This window comes from Crinia signifera, chromosome 2 (assembly GCF_055691185.1).
Source record: "Crinia signifera chromosome 2, ASM5569118v1, whole genome shotgun sequence".
Taxonomy (NCBI): domain Eukaryota; kingdom Metazoa; phylum Chordata; class Amphibia; order Anura; family Myobatrachidae; genus Crinia; species Crinia signifera.
In genome coordinates this window covers 315,015,429-315,035,162 of record NC_139218.1, presented here as the reverse complement: position 1 = coordinate 315,035,162, position 19,734 = coordinate 315,015,429, and the positions used below count along the sequence as shown (strand labels likewise).

The 19,734-nt window shown below is 46.0% G+C and overlaps 1 protein-coding gene and 1 long non-coding RNA gene across 2 annotated transcripts in view; both read left to right on the top strand.

Moving 5' to 3' along the window:
* The window catches only part of SUCLA2 (succinate-CoA ligase ADP-forming subunit beta), a 112,655-nt gene that overhangs the window by 3,096 nt on the left and 89,825 nt on the right, over positions 1 to 19,734 (top strand). The window contains exon 2 of the mRNA XM_083168996.1: positions 14,325 to 14,502. Coding sequence (XP_083025122.1) covers positions 14,325 to 14,502 — 178 coding nt within the window. The remainder of the gene's footprint in view (positions 1 to 14,324; positions 14,503 to 19,734) is intronic.
* On the top strand, positions 16,237 to 17,715 carry LOC146057589 (uncharacterized). The gene is made up of 2 exons (XR_014469748.1): positions 16,237 to 16,361; positions 17,586 to 17,715. It is a non-coding gene; the product is annotated as an uncharacterized LOC146057589 (long non-coding RNA).

Here is a 19,734-nt window from a genome sequence, read left to right as displayed (position 1 = left end):
CTGAGGGTGTCCCCTGGGGCTCTCTAACTGCGTCACTAATGATGGTATGCTGGTTGGGACGGTAGTTAGTCTGCCCGATTGGGGTTCAGTAGGTAGGTCGGGGCGGTCAGGAATGAGCTGCTCAGTGGGGGGGGGGGGGGGAATAGATCTTTGCCCAATTCAGTTCCTGGTAAGGGGGGGACTGGATAAGGTAAGCGTGATCCGGAGGCAAACTGTAGCAGGGGCGGATACAGTACGTTGGTGGGTGGTGAGCGTGTGTGCTGGGTGGCACCGGAGGACGGCGTCCCTTACCTCGGGTGGTGCACCCGCACTGTCTGCGTCTCGGTCCCTCGCTGCTGGCGGCTTGCTTCTGGTGCTTGTTGCTGGAAGTCCCGGGCTGCTCCTGCAGCTCCGGGTCCACGGTGCTTCTACGCTGGCTGGTGTGACTTCCGGGTCGGGCGATCTCGCGAGATCTCGTCCGCCGGGAGCGTACCTGACCAAACGGAGCTCCGTGTGCTTAACTCCGGGGGGTGGAGGAGACTTTGGTGTATGGAAGTGCTGGAATGGAATAGATATGTCTCCGATGCGTTTCGGCCCGTGGGCCTTCTTCTAAGGAGTTAAAACAAAATTTTAGGGTTGGTGTGCATTCATGTGCAAAGACCCGGGACTTTGGAGTAAGTCTGAAAGGGGTATTAGTTTGATTCAGCTTTGGCCTAACTTATGTTTATTGGTTGTACCCCTGGATGTTTTTTTTTTCTTCCAAATAAATGCTTGTCCAACCTTATTTTAATTGTATTGTGTCTGCCGATACCACCTCTTGTGGTAGAGAGTTCCATATTATACTGCCCTGACTGTAAAAAAAAAAAAGCCTATCCTTCTTATGCTGTGTACACACGGGGGCGATAGGGGCTGAAATCGCTGGGAATATGGTCGCTGAGCGACCATATTGCCAATGATTGGAGTGTGCACCAGCGATAAATCGCCGGGTGCGCGCTCCCGTTTTCAGCCCCTGAATGGTCGCTGGTCGGAGGAGCATGCTCCTCCGACCAGCGACATCCCCTGCCTCTTCACCCAGCAGTGTTTAAATTTTCATCAGCGACCATCTCTGGTCGCAGATGAAAACGGAACGCAGGATAATATGATTGCTGAGCAATATATAGCTAGCAATATATTGCCAGCGATCATATTGCCCCGTGTGTACGCACCTTTAGGGAGTGAAATCTTTTCTCCTCCAGTCTGAGTACATTCCCATGTGTCCTAGTCTCCGAACTCAAAGTAAATAGGGTCTGAGTTTGCCATAGGTCAGGGATATCTTCTGTTCTGATGGGGTTTTTTTAAGTGGCATTTACAAGGCAAAACTAGTTTGTACATATAGGCATATATTCAATGCCGTGGGCGAGCGGTGACTGCGAGCAGGACTTTTTGCTTGCAGTCACCGCTCACCCTGTCAGTATTCAACTGACCCCCCTCATTCGCAAATTCCCCCTCGCTCCGTTTTTTGAGCGAGGGAGAATTGGCGTATGTGCCTCCAAAAACTGTGAGACTCGCGGCTAAATACAGCGAGTTTGCTGCACTAGCCGTGGCTCTCGCAGTTTAGGGGAATCCTCGCCGTTCTGTGACGGCGAGGATTCCCCCGGAACGTTGCATAGTGCGAGCGGCCGGCGCGGGGGTTAAACTGCGAGGATCACTGGTTTTCTGTGATCCTCGCAGTTTAACCCCCTCGCACCGGCATTGAATACCTGCCATAGAGTACAGCACAAGAAATTATTTGCTTTGTGATTGTATCAGATTATATTGTAGACACACAGTGCAACTGTTACATGTGTCCTTTCCACTTGGGGGGGTTGAGACAGTGTTTTTTTTTTTTTTGGCTTTAGGGAAGATTGCCTGACAGGTGCATGTGTAGATAACACAGGGTAACATTGTTGTCAGGTTATTTGACCTTTCCAGTACATGCAGTGCAGTCATTCCTGATCACATTGTACACCTGCTGTTTAGAACGAATGTTCTTCAGAAGCTCCCCCATTATATTTGGAAAACTGTTCACTACAAAAAAGTACAGAAGTACATTACAATTGTAGTATTTATTCTAGCACCCTGCATCTTTTAAAACTGGTGCAGTTCCTCTTTCCTGCCTATTGTCTGCTGTGGTGCTTCTAGCACACAATGGTCTGCATTTCAGCGCTGAAATACAGACCAGGTTGTGCTTTAAGCAGAACAGGAGAGAGTTATGCCCCAGGCATGAAAGAGGAACTGTACGGGTTTTAAAAGGTACAAGATGCTAGAATAAACCCCACAACTGCAATTTACTTGTGCAGTACAGTTTTGATGGGAGGATTCTGCACTCAGCTGGTAACCTGCACGTCCTTCATTATATCTGGCCCTCAGCTTCCTTATTATCAATGGAGATAGTTCATGGTTTGAGCACTAGCAGCTGAGAGTTTCCGGTAGTTGCAAATATTATTTGTAGTTTTTGTGTCTGTTTATGTGTGTTGTGTATAGCGATGGATCTAGATTTTGTTCTTTCTGGCAATCTGCACCTTTCAAAAACTGTGCAGTTCTTTTTTTCCTGCCTGAGGTGTCACTGCTGTGGTGCTTCTCACATTGTGGTCTGTGTATCAGTATGAGAAACAAACCAGGCTGCGCTATAAGCTCCACAGCAGAGAGCAACACTTGAAGGAAGGAAGAGGAACTGCACAGGTTTTGACAGGTGCAGGGTGCTAGAATTAACCCTTTGTAAGAGGTGGGTGAATCTAATTTATTGGGAGTTGCAGTGCTCTTGGTGTAACAATAATGTTTATTGCTTATTAGTATCTTCTATAGCAATTACTGGGGAGCAATGTGCTCAGACTCTCTTCTCTGTGCATACATGCTAGGCACTAGGACCCCGAGTCTGCAGGGAGCTGTAAACTCTGACCTGATATTTACAGATGGTATCTTGTCAGAAGGTTGACAGTGATCATGTCGACAATACAATACAGGTTGAGTATCCCTTATCCAAATATCCATATTATTCTAAAAACCATTCATTCCAGAAAGTGGGAAAAACATTTTTTTTTTTAAAAGCATTGCTGGGGACATTTATATGTAACTGGCACAAAATATGTGGAAGAAAATGATTGCTTGGCTTTTAAAGGTAGTGCCTGAGATAGTACACAGACTTTGTTTCATGTTTTGAAATTTTTGTTTTATGCACAAATAAAATATATTTGTGTGTATTTCATGTGCTTGATGTGTTTGTACAACATAAATGCAAGATACTTTAAAATACATCATTGGAATATAAAAATATTCTGAAATACGGAATAATCCGTTATCCAAAATTCTGCTGGTCCCGAGCATTTTGGATAAGGGATACTCAACCGGTATATACATCAGAATATTGACATTATAGGAACTGTCAACAAGTTTGCGATATGTCAACAAACTGAAATGTTGCCATTAAAAACACTCGCGGTCTGAGGATGTCTATGGTTACAGTGCCGCTGGGAGGGTAAGGCTTCTTGGGGTGGTTATGGTTAAGCACTAGCGCAGGGGTCAGGGAACTTTTTTTTACCTTTTACTTCAATATATATTTAGATACACCGACATTACCTCGTTGATTTGAAAAGAAGAAAGTCATATAATTTTAATACCCACTGTACCCCCAGAAATTGATGATACATGATGATGCCGCTGAGTGACTGGGACGCGCTTGCGTGAGAAATGCTCGTGCGTCCCAGTCTAATGGAGTCCCCACATAAAATGGGATAGGATCGGACCCATCAGTGGCACTTTTTAGCACGTGCGATGTTTGGTCTGATTCCGTAGGTGTATGCCAGTGGTGATGCACCGCTGGCACAAACCTATGTGCAGGTACGGGCGGTGGGTGCTGGGCTGCCCTGAGCACTGGGTCCTGGGCAGCAGCTAGTACTGGGCTGTGCTGAGTGCCTGGGGGTGACCGTGCAGTGGCGGGTTCCCGGCAGTGTCTGGAAGCACTGAGTGGCAGGTGAATGTTTTTTTTTTAAATGATGCCGCTGCTGGCTGCCCAGCACATGCCACTTGGTGCTTCCCAAAACTGCCCACCCTGCCTCTGCAGGTCACCCCCACCCCCCAGGCCATCCTTGCAGCTCGCGCCCAACGCTGCTGCCTCATCACTCACCAGATTTTTTTCTTTAAATCTCCTGCCCCGTAGCTCCCTGGGAGTCTTCACATGCAATAACTCGCACGTGATTTATCGCATGTAAAAATAGCACATGAAGTGCCAAATCGTAAGCGAGCTCAGGGAAAATTGGATCCGACTTGTCCTAAGGAGATACTAGTGTATCGGGGCCTTTAGAGTTGCTTGCTGAAAATGATTGAATAACTGCACATGGGTACCATACATATTGCGTATGCATGAGACAAAATAGCCTCAGAAATTTGTGTATGGATTGTAAACCCAGTGTGGTTGGGGTGTAAACTTGCCATTTTCTGACACTCTCAGAAATAAAGGGTGTGGTATGGGACTCCCACAGTCGGGATCCCGACAGTCATTATCCCGACGTCGGGATCCCGACTGCCCGGAGTCAGACAGCATGGCGAGTGCAAAAAAGCCCCTTGCGGGCTCGCTGCGCTCGCCACGCTGCGGGCACGGTGGCTCGCTACGCGAGCCACCTATTCTATTCTCCCTCTATGGGTGTCGTGGACCCCCAGGCGGGAAAATAGCGGGTGTCCATCGGGCACCCGGCTGTCGGCATTTTGACAGTTTCGATCCCGACGTCGGGTAAATGACTGTCGGGAACCCGTCCGGCACCCAGAAATAAAATGCAGGTGTGCCAGGCAAATTAAGGGAGGGTGTTTGATGTCGGCACTGGCCTTAATCAGCCTGTCTCTGTCACAGAGTTGTGGAAGGGTCAGACAATAGTTACATTTTCATAGACTGAAGAAAATCATTTGACGGTTCGTGTATTGCCTATAGATTTGCAAGTGTATAGTGAATATCAATCCGGCAACACTTCTCTCACAACTTTACACGGTGCAGGTTTACTTTCCAGTTTGGGTGGGCGCTATTTACTCAGTCATCTGCGACATTGCAGATCAGCGATCACATCTGAATCAGGCCCTAAGTTTTCTTCTTTCCGCATTAGACTTTAAAAGTGTGGTCCTTTTCAATTCTTGCACCATCGTGAACAGAACCAATGACAAATTATTGTAGGACCTGCCAGGTGAATTTGTCATTTACAGGTCCGTTAACACTGTCACTGGCTAAGGCCAAGACGTGTATTATCCGACTGGTTTTCTGAGTTGCCAGGAACCACCGTGGATGCCTCTGCACAAAGTATTTCTGTAAATCAGTGCAGCAATCATATTGCTAAGGCTGAGTACACACTTTTATATGTTTATATATGATTTTATCTGCAGATCAATTGATATGCAGCTATATCTGTAGACTGATCAGGTAGTGTGTTTTCCATACACCCTGCCTGATCTGCCCTCCCAACTGTGCTGTTACTGCCGGCTCCTGGTTTGGGTGTACAGGCAGTCGGGAGATCGCCCATACACAGAGCATTGTGCAATCTAAAGATTGCCGACTGTTGCACAGACAGAATGACAACAGTCACAGACATATTACTGGTATACACGGTTTAAATAAATGGGCGATATATATCGACCAGTGTGTATCCAGCTTTAGAAACCTGGCTGCTCCAAAGCTTTGCAGTAGTACAAGACTTTGCATAAAAAAAATCTCAATGCCAATTTTTTACTAAGCCACCATCATGACAGGAAGAGGAGGGGATGTTGTCATTCCTCACATCCCTCTTATATCAACCGAAGTGCCGGGGCGTATGTAATAGGGTCCGGGTTAACCAAAGTTGTGGATCCTGGCTGATCTCAGGGGATGCAGTTTAAATCCCGGCGTTCAGAATCCCGACGCTGGAATCTCGACTGCCGAAATCCCGACCGACGAAATCCCGACACTTTCTCCTTCCGTGGGTGTCCACGACACCCCTGGAGGGAGAATAAATTAGCGTGCCGAGCGTAGGCACCGGGCCCGCTGCGTGGTGAGTGCAGCGAGCCCGCAAGGGGGGGCGATCCACGCCCCCCCCCCCCTTGTCGGGATTTCGGCCGTCGGGATTTTGAACGCCGGGATCCCGACCGCCGGGATTTCATACTGAATCCGATCTCAGACGTGCTTTAATGCGGCAATCATTAACCATGTTAATGATTGCAGCTTTAGAAAATACATAGATCGGCTGGCAAACTTGGACCCTATTAAATATGCCCCACCATTTTAATTTAAAGGATTGCAATTCATAATCTGGCTCTTATGCAAAACCATCAATAAGGCCCAAGGATAATCTTTTAAAATAGCAGGATTAATTAATCAAGATTAATCTGCAAACTTTTTTCTTGTCCCTTGGGCAATTGCATGTGGCATGTTCCAGAATTAGGGGATTCAACTGCCTTTTTCTTGTTGCGACCAGTGGAAATACAAACAACATTGTTTATATCACAGTGTGGAGGTAAGCGCCTAATTACTCCGTAGTAATGGCCAGAATCATGTAAGCAAACAGCCGTGTCCTTTTGAGGATTAATGGAATGGTGTTCTAAGCGAGGACATTGTAAAAACTGAATTCTGCAGATGTAGTTCACGGTCCATTCCTCAATTTGGGCAATGCTTGGTATTCCCCAAGAGCAGTTTTGACAAAAAGATTTATGTTAAGATCCGATGTGCATTGCTATAAATCTTTTGATCTTTCATGCAGCATGTAAGATCAGATGATGTAACAAAAGATCCATGGAAGCTCGCATCTGATCCTGATCATTTCAAAGATCGGTCAAAAATTGGCAGATCAGCAAAAAAATCATTGCAGCGTGTGGGCACCTTTTTAAGGATTCGAGATGTTGGAGGTTTTACCTCATATGAGGTAGAATAATTCAGTAGCCCTTGGGCAATTATTTAGAATGAGATGTGTCACAGTGGATTTGTGTTAGCAAACCTCAGGTAGTAGACCAGGACTTAACAAATGTTTCTGAGCAAGACCATCATGCCTTACTACAATATGCCCTGACACTTTCCTAATATACTATCAGACCGCCACATGTGCCCATCGGCCACTCTGATATCAATAGTGTACTGCTGGGCATGGATTATAACTCCTGACTTGCTGCCAGCGTGAGAATGGAGAGTACATACAGTGTAGGATGTGGTTAAGTTCCCGGTGAAGGGTATGCCAGCAGTCCGAATACTGACACCGGCATCCTGATTTGTGGCCATGAGACAGTCACTGGAATGCCGATTCTGGTATCCTTAATGCAAGGTTGAGGGGTGGGTCATCGGTAGGCAGGTGGGGTTTGCCTAGTTCCGGGAAGACGGAAAGTTAAGGCACTAGCACTGCAGGGTAGGAAGGTTAGTATTAGACACTAGTGGAGAGGGGTCAGGTTAGGCTGCAGGAGGGCTAGAGGTGGAGGTAGGAAGGTAAGTATACTTCGAGGGAACCCCAACAGTTTTCTGATATTGAGATGCTGGTGGTCAGACTACAGATGCTGGTAGAGGAAACCCCAATAGGTTTACGATATGTATTCTTACCTGTCCCCCTCCCTTCCCTCAGCCTAACCCTCACCCTCCATGCTTTTTTCTGTTCTGCACCTGGAACATGTTAATTTGCTTTATTTAGTTACATTAGCAGATGTTTACACTTCACATATTGTGTACATACAGTATACATGTCTGTCACAACAGGCTACACAACTTATCACAGACCAAAAACAAATCCAGGTTTATTAAGCTTCTCACCCTTTGTTAACTGCTCGCAGGGTGATTGACAACCTGCAGCCATTAGTATAGCGATTTGGCCCCGATTTCACCCCATTCTGGCGGATCGGGTCTAGAAATCGTCCCAGATTGTATGTATACGACATCCGATGTCGTGTGCATATTGGACCAGACTCGGAGGTTGTACCTGCTGCACATCCGACCTCAGAGTCGGACCCCTCCTGGTGGTGGGGAGCGGGATCACATGCGATGCATCACAAGCAGATCCTGCCGCCCAGGAAGGTCTGAGGATCACGCTCCAAAGTAGTCGCATAGTGTATGGTGGCGTTTACTTGGCACTGCGAACAGAAGGGAAAACCTTTAGTTGGTGAGTGAATCCAAATGGTTTTCTCTATCATTCTTATGGGATACAGGGAAGTCGTTCTTAACGATGGGGAAAAGAGCATATCCGAAGGAGACGGGCACATATAAAACTTTACACTGGGTGTACTGGCTCCTCCCCTCCCTCTAGCCAGTTTGAGAACTGTGCCTCAGGAGAAGCACGCATCAGGAAGAGCTCCAGAGAGTTTTATCTTCTGTTTAATTTCTTTATTATTTTGGGGCTGCTGTTTTGGACTTAACAGCAGTCCTGCGTCGTGGTAGACTAGGGGAAGGGTTCAGCTGCTGGCCACTTCAAGGTACCGAGCTGTCCCTGCCACAGGACCACCGTCCTGAGTGGGTGTTGTTACCGCGGGCATTGCGCTGCAGCGCGCACACCCCTGGCATGCCGCACACCCCTAGTCCAGTCTGAAGACGTCAGTGGTGAGTATTACCCCGGGGTCCCCCGCCGTGGGGTCCCCGGGTTACTGTGCGGCAAGATGGCGGCGGCGGTATCGGCGGTGCCCTGCACAGGGACCGCGCAACCCCCTGCCTACACTGGGACAGGGTACTGCCTCCTGTATTGTCCAGGGCAGTTACCAAAGAGGTTTGGACATTCCCCAATGTCAGTCTCAGTATAAAACGCAGGTAAGCTCCGGTGCCATTACGCTGGGCGGAGCTTACCCAGAGTGGGACCAAGCTCTGTGAGGGCGCCAAAACCTGCTTCCTGCTTCTTCCCTGGCTGCTGGAAACGCCATTATACTGCTCCAGACACTCCTCAGCGGTGTGGAACAGAGGGAATCTGCTTGCAGAGACAGCTTCAGGTTTTCAGCGCTTGTGTACTTGTACACTTGCCTGCATACACTGTAGAGTACTGTTAACATTACTGTACTGTTTACCAGCTCTTAAAATCGGAGAGCTAAGGTTGTTTGGTGTATTGGTCACCTCCATTATCCTCTGTACACCACCCCACTAGCTTGTTAAGCTGTACAAGATCAGATATAACTACACATAGTAATTATCTGGATAAATCACACTGCATATCCACTGTGTTTGCGCTGTGTGTGAGGGGAGACTGTTTGTTTGTCACAATGGTGAGGAAACTTACATGTATGGTGTGCAGTGATAAGTTTGTGCCAGCATCTTCATCACAGGTTACTTGTGGGCCATGTATGTCCCCACAAAGCAGTGGGGTCCCCCAACAACTTACTGGGCAGCAGAGTAGCACACAGGACAGCTCACAAGAGCCTGCCTGGGCAGCAGGAATGAAAGCCATGCTTGAAACTGTAACTACACAGTTAACTGCTACTGCAGCACAGACCCAGAGGGTGCAGAGGGAGCTTGCTATCCTTTCTGCCAGAGTTGATATAATCACTCCTACCCCTGGGGATTCTCGTAAGAGAAGTGCCCCCTCTCAAACCCCTGATTCTGGGGCTGATGATGGGGATGACGATGATGATGTGGGAGATGCAGACGCAGGTGATGAGGAGCCTGATGCTTCACAGTCACTGCTGCGGGGCACAGAGCCATTAATTATGGCGATCAGGGAGGTGTTGGAGCTTCCCTTAGCTGAATCCTCTGAAGGGGATGCTTTCTTTGCTACTCAGAAAAAGCAACAGGTTGTTTTCCCTGAGCAGTCTGACCTGGAAAGTACTTTCAAGTCAGCATGGAAAAACCCAGAAATTAGGTTTAAAGTGGCTAAGAAATTTAGAGCCACGTTCCTTTTTGATCCTGCGGGACGCAAGGTGTGGGAGGAGCCACCGGAGGTTGATTCTTCGGTGTCTCGCTTAGCCAAAAGGACCAGGGTCGTCTTCACTGAAAGACGCCACGGACAGAAAGGTTAAAAACACCCTTAAGTCCATTTTTACTGCTAGTGGCGCGTGTCAGCGTCCTGTCTTAGCAAGTTGTTATATGGCTAAGTCTATATACACGTGGGCCTCCCAGATCCAGGAAGGTATTCTGGGTGACATGACAGTAGCGCAGGTGTCTGAAAAATTGCACCATATTCAGGACACAGCTAAAGTTCTGTGTGAAGTGCAGAAGGAGTTAGGAGCCATTAATGGCCGTAACTCAGCCATAGCGGTGTCAGGGCGCAGATCCCTCTGGCTGCGGCAGTGGGTAGCTGACGCTGACTCCAAACGGAGTGTAGAAAATTTCCCCTTCACAGGCGACAGGTTGTTTGGGAGTGATTTAGATGAGTTAATCTCTAAAGCCACGGCAGGGAAGTCCACATTCCTGCCATCAACCCCACAGGCGCCCAAGCGTCCTTTTCAATCTCACTCCCAGCAGTCCTTTCGGACAAGTAAATTCCGCCCCAAAGCCAGGGGTGGTTTAAATGCTACCAGAGGCTCTCGGGGTAAATTCAGGAAGCCTTCTGCTTCGGCCACCTCAGAGCGGCCATCCGGGGCAGCTGCAGGTAAACCCGCAGCATGACAGTGGGGCTCCACCAATAGCGCCGGCAGAGGTGGGAGCCAGATTGGCGTTCTTCGGCCAGGTTTGGGAAGCCTCGTGCCTCAATGCTTGGGTACAGGCTCTTATTACGCACGGGTACAAGCTGGAGTTTGCAGTACAGCCACCTCAGAGGTTCTTCAAATCAGGCATTCCAGCGTCCCCAGAGGACCAAGTGGTGTTGCAGCAAGCAATCCAAAAGCTGGTACAGGCCAGGGTGATAACCCCGGTCCCTCCCCTAGAGAGGGGGCAGGGTTATTACTCCAATTTATTTGTAGTCACAAAACCAGACGGGTCAGTGAGCCCGATTCTGAATTTAAAATCCCTGAATCCTTTCTTGATGGTAACCAAGTTTAAGATGGAGTCCTTGGGGGCCGTGATAGCGGCGCTGGAGGAGGGGGAGTTCTTGGCGTCCTTGGACGTGAAGGACGCCTACCTTCACATCCCAATATGGGCCCCTCATCAGAAATACCTGAGGTTTGCGCTACTGAACGATCACTATCAGTTCCGCGCACTGCCGTTCGGCCTGTCCTCAGCCCCGCGCATATTCACCAAGGTGATGGCGGAGATGATGGTGGTTCTAAGGAAACAAGGTATTTGTGTGATACCATACTTGGACGACCTGCTGGTAAAGGCGCGGTCGCCAGAGGAATTGCAGGCAGCCTTACAAGTTACCATACAGACCCTGTCGGGTCATGGTTGGCTCCTGAACTTAGCAAAGTCCTCTCTGATCCCTTCACAGAGACTACAGTTCCTGGGGATGGTGCTGGACACGGCTTTAATGAGTGTCCCTACCACAGGACAAAATTGTAGACATTCAACAGCTGGTCACAGACTTGTTGAAACCCCCCCAGGTGACGGTGCACCAGTGTTAGGAAAGATGGTGGCCTCCTTCGAGGCTCTCCAGTTCGGGAGGTTTCACAGCAGGACTTTTCAGCTCGACCTCCTGAGCAAGTGGTCCGGTTCACACCGCCAGATGCATCGGCAGATTGTGTTGTCACCTCGGACCAGACTGTCACTACAGTGGTGGCTCCACACGCCCAACCTACAAGCAGGGCGACGGATTGGCATCCAGGATTGGGTCTTAGTCACCATGGATGCGAGCCTCCTGGGATGGGGTGCAGTGACCATGGGTCAGTCCTTTCAGGGCAAATGGACCCTATGGGAAACACGCCTCCACATCAACAACTTGGAGTTACGTGCTGTGTATTATGCACTTCTGAAGGCGGCCCCTCTCCTCAGCGGACAGGCGGTCCGCATCCAATCAGACAATGCCACTACTGTGGCGTTTCTGAACAGGCAGGGCGGGACCAAAAGCAGGCCCTGCATGCGGGAAGCAACAAAGATCCTGTCCTGGGCAGAGAGTCACTGTCAGGCTCTTTCTGCCATATTCATACCCGGGGTGGACAACTGGGAAGCAGACTTCCTCAGTCGCCACGAGCTCCATCCCGGGGAATGGAGTCTACACCACCAGGTATTCTGTTCTCTGGTGGCTCGGTGGGGGACCCCACTAGTAGACTTGATGGCATCAAGACACAATTGGAAAGTATCCAGGTACTTCTCCAGGGCAAGAGACCCTCAGGCAGAAGGAGTGGACGCCCTCTCCATACCGTGGACGTTCAACAGCCTGGTGTATGTCTTCCCACCGATTCCCCTAGTGGCTCGGGTGCTAAGCAAGATGAGAAGAGACGGAGCCGAGGTGATTCTTGTGGCTCCGGACTGGCCACGAAGAGCGTGGTACCCAGAGCTTCTAAGTCTGCAAAGGGACTCGTGGCGCCTACCTCTGCAAAGAGACCTGCTCATGCAAGGACCGTACGTTTTCCAGGCCTTGGAACAGCTGCGTTTGACGACCTGAAAGTTGAGCGGCAGATCCTGACACAGAAGGGATTTCACACTTCAGTCATCAGAACTATGACAAGTGCAAGAAAACCGGTAACGGCTGCACATTACCACCATATCTGGAAAAGATATGTGGGTTGGTGGGAGCAGGAAAAGTTTACTCCTTCGGAGTTTAAACTTGAAAGGTTTCTTAGATTTCTTCAATCAGGTCTGGACCTGGGCCTACGTTTAGGTTCTTTGAAGGTGCAGGTATCTGCACTATCTGTCTTTTTTCAAAAGAAGCTGGCTAATATACCTGAAGTGCAGACATTTCTGCAAGCAGTATTGCATATACAGCCTCCTTTTGTGGCCCCTACTCCACCATGGGACTTGGATGTCGTTCTGACGTTCCTAAAATCCTCCTGGTTTGAGCCATTGGAGGAAATTGATTTGAAATATCTGACATGGAAGATGGTGGTCTTACTAGCCCTAGCTTCGGCTAGGAGGGTCTCTGAGCTAGGGGCATTAACTTGCAAGAGCCCATATTTGATCTTCTATGAAGACAGGGCAGAATTGTGCACTAATCCACGGTTTCTGCCTAAAGTGGTGTCTGCGTTCCATGTGAACCAGCCAATTGTGGTTCCTGCTAGTGGGCCTCATTCTGAGGTACCACCATCTTTGGATGTGGTAAGGATTCTCCGTGTCTACATCAGGAGAACAGCGAGAATTCGCAAGACTGATGGACTTTTTGTCCTTTACGATGCCCAAAAGATAGGGCGTCCTGCTTCTAAGCAGTCTATTGCACGATGGATCTGTGCAACCATTAAACGGGCTTATGTGGTAGCAAAGCTTCCTATGCCTGCTGGGGTGAAAGCCCACTTAACTCGTTCAGTGGGGACTTCCTGGGCGGCTGCCCGAGGAGTATCGGCCTTACAATTGTGTAGAGCTGCCACATGGTCAGGCCAACACACCTTTGTCAAGTTTTACAAATTTGACACTCTGGCCACTGAAGATACTCAGTTTGGGCAAGCGGTGCTGCGGCAATAAGTTCCGCACATTCCCGCCCGTTCTGATGTCTTTGGTATATCCCCATCGTTAAGAACGACTTCCCTGTATCCCATAAGAATGATAGAGAAAATAGGATTTTAATGCCTACCGGTAAATCCTTTTCTCGAAGTTCTTATGGGATACAGAGCGCCCGCCTCTGTGCGGAGGTTTGCCTTACTCACTTTGTGAGATGTGGACCTATACTGGGTCCTTCTGTTGCCCTTTTTGTTCCTTGCGGACATAAGGGTGTAGGTTACCAAGGTAACTTATTGTTACATAGTGTACCTTAAGTTAGAGTGTAGATTGTCACTCAGGTGATAATTCTTATAAATTGTTCCAGTTGGAACACAGTTCAAAAAAGTTGTCATGTCTGACATGTTCTTAGGCCCTTAGACTTCCAAGGTTCTGAGGTCGCTAATGTGGTCTATGTACGTTGAATGTATGTTGTGTGTGCTGGATGAATTTCACCACGGTAAATATTACACATATTCCTCTCATATTGTTCTTCTCCTTCGGCACAGTTCCCTTAACTGGCTAGAGGGAGGGGAGCAGAGGTGAGGAGCCAGTACACCCAGTGTATAGTTTTTTATGTGCCTGTCTCCTTCGGATATGCTCTTTTCCCCATGGTTAAGAACGACTTCCCTGTATCCCATAAGAACTTCGGGAAAAGGATTTACCGGTAGGTATTAAAATCCTATTTTCTCCTCATGTGCACTGGTGCAAACTTATTCGCTGCCATGCACATGGGTGGGATTTCACTCAGCCTGGGCAGTGCGGGCGGCCTTTACCTGTTCGCTGGGGTCCAAAAACTCGCATCACTTTATTTGAAAAATTAAAATGTCAGGAAGACAGAACCAACCATCATTTAATACTGCAAGCAACAGGTCAAGAGAAGACCACCAACCTTTTACATACTAATATTTTTCTCTCTCTTTAGGTTCTTAGTGGATTCCCTGGCCTGTATGGTTCTCATGGCTTACAAGCACAGCAGCACAGAAACTTATCACTGCACGAGTATCTTAGCATGGGCCTTCTTAAAGATGCTGGTATCGCCACACCCAAAGGCCATGTAGCAGAAACTCCTGAACAAGCTTTTACAATAGCTAAAGAAATAGGTAGGAATCTTATTTATATACACCATATAATTATTAGCTTTCTGTATTTCAAATTTGTATTTTTTTATGTGTACCCCCCCCCCCCATTTTATTTTAAGAAAACTATTGCTTGGAAGAAATATCTAACTATCCTTCATCTGTCATTTTTGAAAGCGCAAGATTCCCATGTCTGGGACCTTCGTATTTCAGTAGATGCTTAACGCAGCTGGTTTATAACCGTTAGTTGTCATTGGCTCATAACATTAAAATTAAACGGAGTGGGTTGTGCTATGGTAGCCCCACTGTCGGGATTCCGATGGTCAGTATACCGACACCAGAATCCCGACCACCAGTACTCCGACTGGGGCGAGCGCAAGGAAGCCCCTTGCGACTGTCGGGCCATCATCCGACACCCATGCACACTCACTGTTCTGTCTGCAAATTGTCGCTATCTTTATCTTGTAATTAAAGTTCAACTTACTTATTAAAGGTGTTGATCAAAAGTGTGTTACCTTCCTCACTACATGTAGCAAATAGGGTTCGTCCACTGATACATCCTTCAAGTGGGGATGGTATCCATATCGTGGCGGTTGAAATCTTGACATTCAGAGTGCTAGCAGTGGCAACCTGACGTTCACAATTCCGAGGGATCCTGGCGAGTATTTTATCCTTAACTGTCCCCTCACACAGCCTAATCCTAACTGTTCCTCCACAGCCTAATCCTAAACCTTCCCCCAGTGCCTAACTTTAACCCCAGTATTTACCATCAGGATCCATTGGGTTTCTGGCCGTTGCTGACAGTCAGGGTTTTCAGTCCCTGGGATATCTACTGCATCCATTACCTGCAGCTTGGTGCCTTGTATACAGTAACAGAAAGAGTTAACTATATTGTTTTTCTATGTGTTTTTATGCAGAATGGTTGCTCAGTGGTTACCATTGATGCCTCATAGTGCTGTGGTTGTGAGTTTGATTTCCACCCAGGTTCCTATCTGTATTAGGTTTGTATGTTTTTTTCTGTGTTTGTATTAGTTTCCTCTAACAATCCAAAAAACATAGTGGAAAGTTAATTGGATCATTACATAAATAGCCATATTGTGTTGGACTAGATTGTAAGATCCACTAGGGCAGGCATGGATGTAAATTCCTCAAATGTGTTGTGTACATTGCAGCATAGTGTTAGTGTGCTATGTAATGAACTGCTTATACTAGCATGCTAAATAAAGTAAATAGGAGGCAAGCTTTATATCAGAAAGTCCCCGTTAGTTCTGGGCTGCAGGCCACCACTGATATTTCTGTACAGCATAAAACTGTGCTACGATCTGGTGCTTCAACTTCAGTTATTTATGTGTGTCCACCTTCACCATACATTTTATTTTTGTACCTCTATAATTACAATAATTGCACACACTAGGAGTTGGTACTCTCCTTCCATTAGCTGAAAGGACACTTTCATTATCTTAAAATGCCCCAGTGGAAGGGTTAGTTTGTCATGCATTTACTTCTCCTATACGATCAAGGTGAATATTACTGAAAGGTCACTGCCATGCAAGTATCGCTCTTTTTTTACTTGCTTACTCCAGCAGGGAATACAAAGTTTGTTTCCATTACTATTCATAAAATGAAAACAAAATAGACAAGAAAAACCGTCCATAATATTTTTTTTTAGAAAAGTAGTAATGTGCGCATTTGCTGAGTTTAGGTTGCACGTTCCTTCCGTATGCACTATTGTATAATGACATATTTTATTGTTTCTGCAGCATGCACCATCACTGATCTGCAGGTCTCTAGTGAAGGGCAACGAACACACCCTTTGAAGTCATTGATTTCCAAAGTCAATATGTTCTGAGTCCTTTGATCACAGTACAGTGAGAAGCAGAGAAGTTACAAACCATTACTTGACTACTAATCATTGCAGTGTTATATGTGGGCCATTCCATGATCACTGGGGCACAATGCATTCATTTCCCATAACTCCGTACAATTTATTGTATATAAATAAGTATCCTATTCGCTGCGGCTACTGGATTCCCTGTGGGCTGTCACATTAGCCCCATAAGCTGGCACTTATCGGGGATTCTGCCTCGTGTGCCTCAGAGGCATAAAGCCAAATCCCCCCCCAAAACTGTATCTGGACAAAGGCTGACAAGTCAGTAGGTCGAAACCCCCCAAAAACTGGAAAAAAACTCATGGTGGCCTTTTTCATGTGTCGACCTTTAACATATTGACATTTTGTCAATGTCGACCTTCTGCATGTTGACCTTTTGATCCACACCACGATGTTCCATGTCGACCTAATGCTTGTCTACCAGCTTGCTGTAGCCCAAACGATCCCAATAATCTCTGTATATGAACACGTGTAGAAAGAAGATAGCACTCCGGAGGGACTTGGTGTAAAAAACTTTTATAAATAGTGCATAAAAGAATGCGCCAATGTTTCGGTGCTGGCACGCCCCTTTGTCAAGGCTAAACATAAGGTGAAATCTTTTTATTTCACCTTATATTAAGCCTTGACAAAGGGGCGTGCCAGCACCGAAACATTGGCGCATTCTTTTATGCACTATTTATATTTTTTACTAAGAACATAAAGATGCATCACCAACACATACCTTTTTATATAAGACACGTGGGGGGGGAAAGGGTGGGAAAAATAGGGAGGGGAAGGATTATACGTAGGGAGCTATCTTAAATTGTTGATTTTTCTGAATATTCATGGAACCTATAAAGGTAAAATGTCTTCCTGGGATAGATGTATTAAAGACCCAGGTAGTATTTTTATAACAATATTAGAAGCGTCAACGTGTAGGTATGCAAGATATAATTCTCACTTCATGTAAAACTTGCTAACCTCTCATTATCTGTCAAAATATAGATAACCTTTCTGTAATCAACACTTACGGTATATTGACGGACCTTTCTATGAAACCATTGTTGTAAAATAAGTTTTCTAGCTAAAGTTAGAAGAACTGTTAACAATGTTAATACAGTTGTAGGTGATAGGTGTCCACTTGGTAAAAAGAGAGATGGTTTCCAAGAAAATGTAATTGTTTTTTGGTGAGTTGCTGTATAAAGGTATGGATCTTATAACAACGTTTTTTTAATTTTAGAGCACTGCCGGGCATTAGGATAAAGAGGAAAAAGAGAGCATTGGGCAAGAGTCAGTGGGATATGTGGCTCCATTCGACTTGTGAAATATACTGTATGCTTTCTTAAGAAATTAAATGTGGATATCCTGGAGTTGAGCTGATTTCATTCTTATAAAAATATATATATATATGTACAGGTGGGGATCCGGCTCTCCCTGTATGGAAACTCCTGCTGCGCTGGGTGCCCACTTCAATGAAGCAATACAATAGAAGGTTTCAGGGGGTGGAAGTAGCACTCCAAAACGGCTTTGAAAAACGGCTCTTAGTCAGTCATGAGTATGACAACGTTTCATTGCTCTTTATTGAGCAATTTCCTCAGGTTTGTAACATGACCTGAGGAAATTGCTCAATAAAGAGCAATGAAACGTTGTCATACTCATGACTGACTAAGAGCCGTTTTTCAAAGCCGTTTTGGAGTGCTACTTCCACCCCCTGAAACATATATATATATATATATATATATAATTAGATTTAGACACTAGTGGGGAAATTTAGGGTTAGGCGGTGTGGAGGGTGTGATGAAAGTGAATACTTACCGGATGCACTGTTATTCACCCTTACAAAATATATGGGTTGTTCCATGCGACAACATTACCGTTCATGTTAGTGTTTTTAAAATGCTGAAGCTGAAAGTCAACAAATTTCAAATATGAAAATAATATATGGACTGGATAGTCATAGGTGTAGTGTAGGTGACGCTGGTAAATAGAGTGGGATTACCTTTTTTCCCTTTATTACCAATCCTGAAATTTAATATTGGAATTGCTAACTGAATAAAAATAATAATACATACATACATATATATATATATACATACATACATACTGGAGTACCCGGCATTGCCCGTGACTTTAAGAAGGTGTACAAAAATCAGTTTAAATATATAACACTAGTTGTTCATTAATTTACATTGGAGTGCAGCACATTATGCATCTCTTGATATACTCCGTGCTGCTGGGGGACCCTGCTACTGCCACTATATAACTCTGTGCGGGTTTGTGCGATTTTCATTCCCCTCCTCACATCATGTCACATGCAGTCCTGTCATCACTGACCTATCATGCATGTAGGGGGTGTGTTACCCCAACAGTCAGGGCTGGTGCTAGGGTGTTCGGCGCCCTCCTGCAAAATATAAATTTGCGCCCTCAAATACTTTCGTCACACACAACAACAAAAAGAGCTTAATCTTACAAGAAGCATAGCCACAGAGTAGTACACATGTTTTATATTATACCACACAGTAGCATAATCTGCCCATGCAAATTAAAAAGTAACTTGGGTGCCTACCTGAGTGCACCCAGGCTGAGGGCAAGCCGCGGCAGGTTTCAATGCCTGGGAATGCACCAGCACACGTAGGGAGAGGCTGCTGCTCACAGGACCGTAGGCACCGCGTGGATAGGAATCCCATCTTTAATGCAACATTTATTTTATATATATATATATATATATATATATATATATATATATATATATATATATATATATATATATATATATATATATATATATATATATATATATATATATATATATATATATATATATATATATATATATATACCGTATATACTCGAGTATAAGTTGACCCGAATATAAGCCGAGGCACCTAATTTTACAACAAAAAACTGGGAAAACTTATTGACTTAAGTGGGACCCTCACTCAAGTATAAGCCGAGGGGGGCTTTTTCAGCATAAAAAATGTTCTGAAAAAGTCGGGTGTGTGTTTGTGTGTGTGTGTGTGTGTGTATATATATATATATATATCTCTATCTATATCTATATATCTCTATCTATATCTATCAAGGCTGGACGCACAGGTTACCAACGTTTCAAATGTATTCTTTTCACAGTTTTCGGCAGGGTGTAGACTACACCCTGCCGAAAAATGTGAAAAGAATACATTTGAAACGTTGGTAACCTGTGCGTCCAGCCTTGTCATTTTCTATGGGAGTGCCGCCATCTACCCATTCATCTATCTACGGTGAAGCGACGACTCGTCTCCTCTGGGAGGGCACCCAGATTTATGTTAGTAAGTGGAGTGCCGACCATCACGTGTATGGATATATATATATATATACAAAAATGAAGAAAGGGCACTAAGGGACTCGTT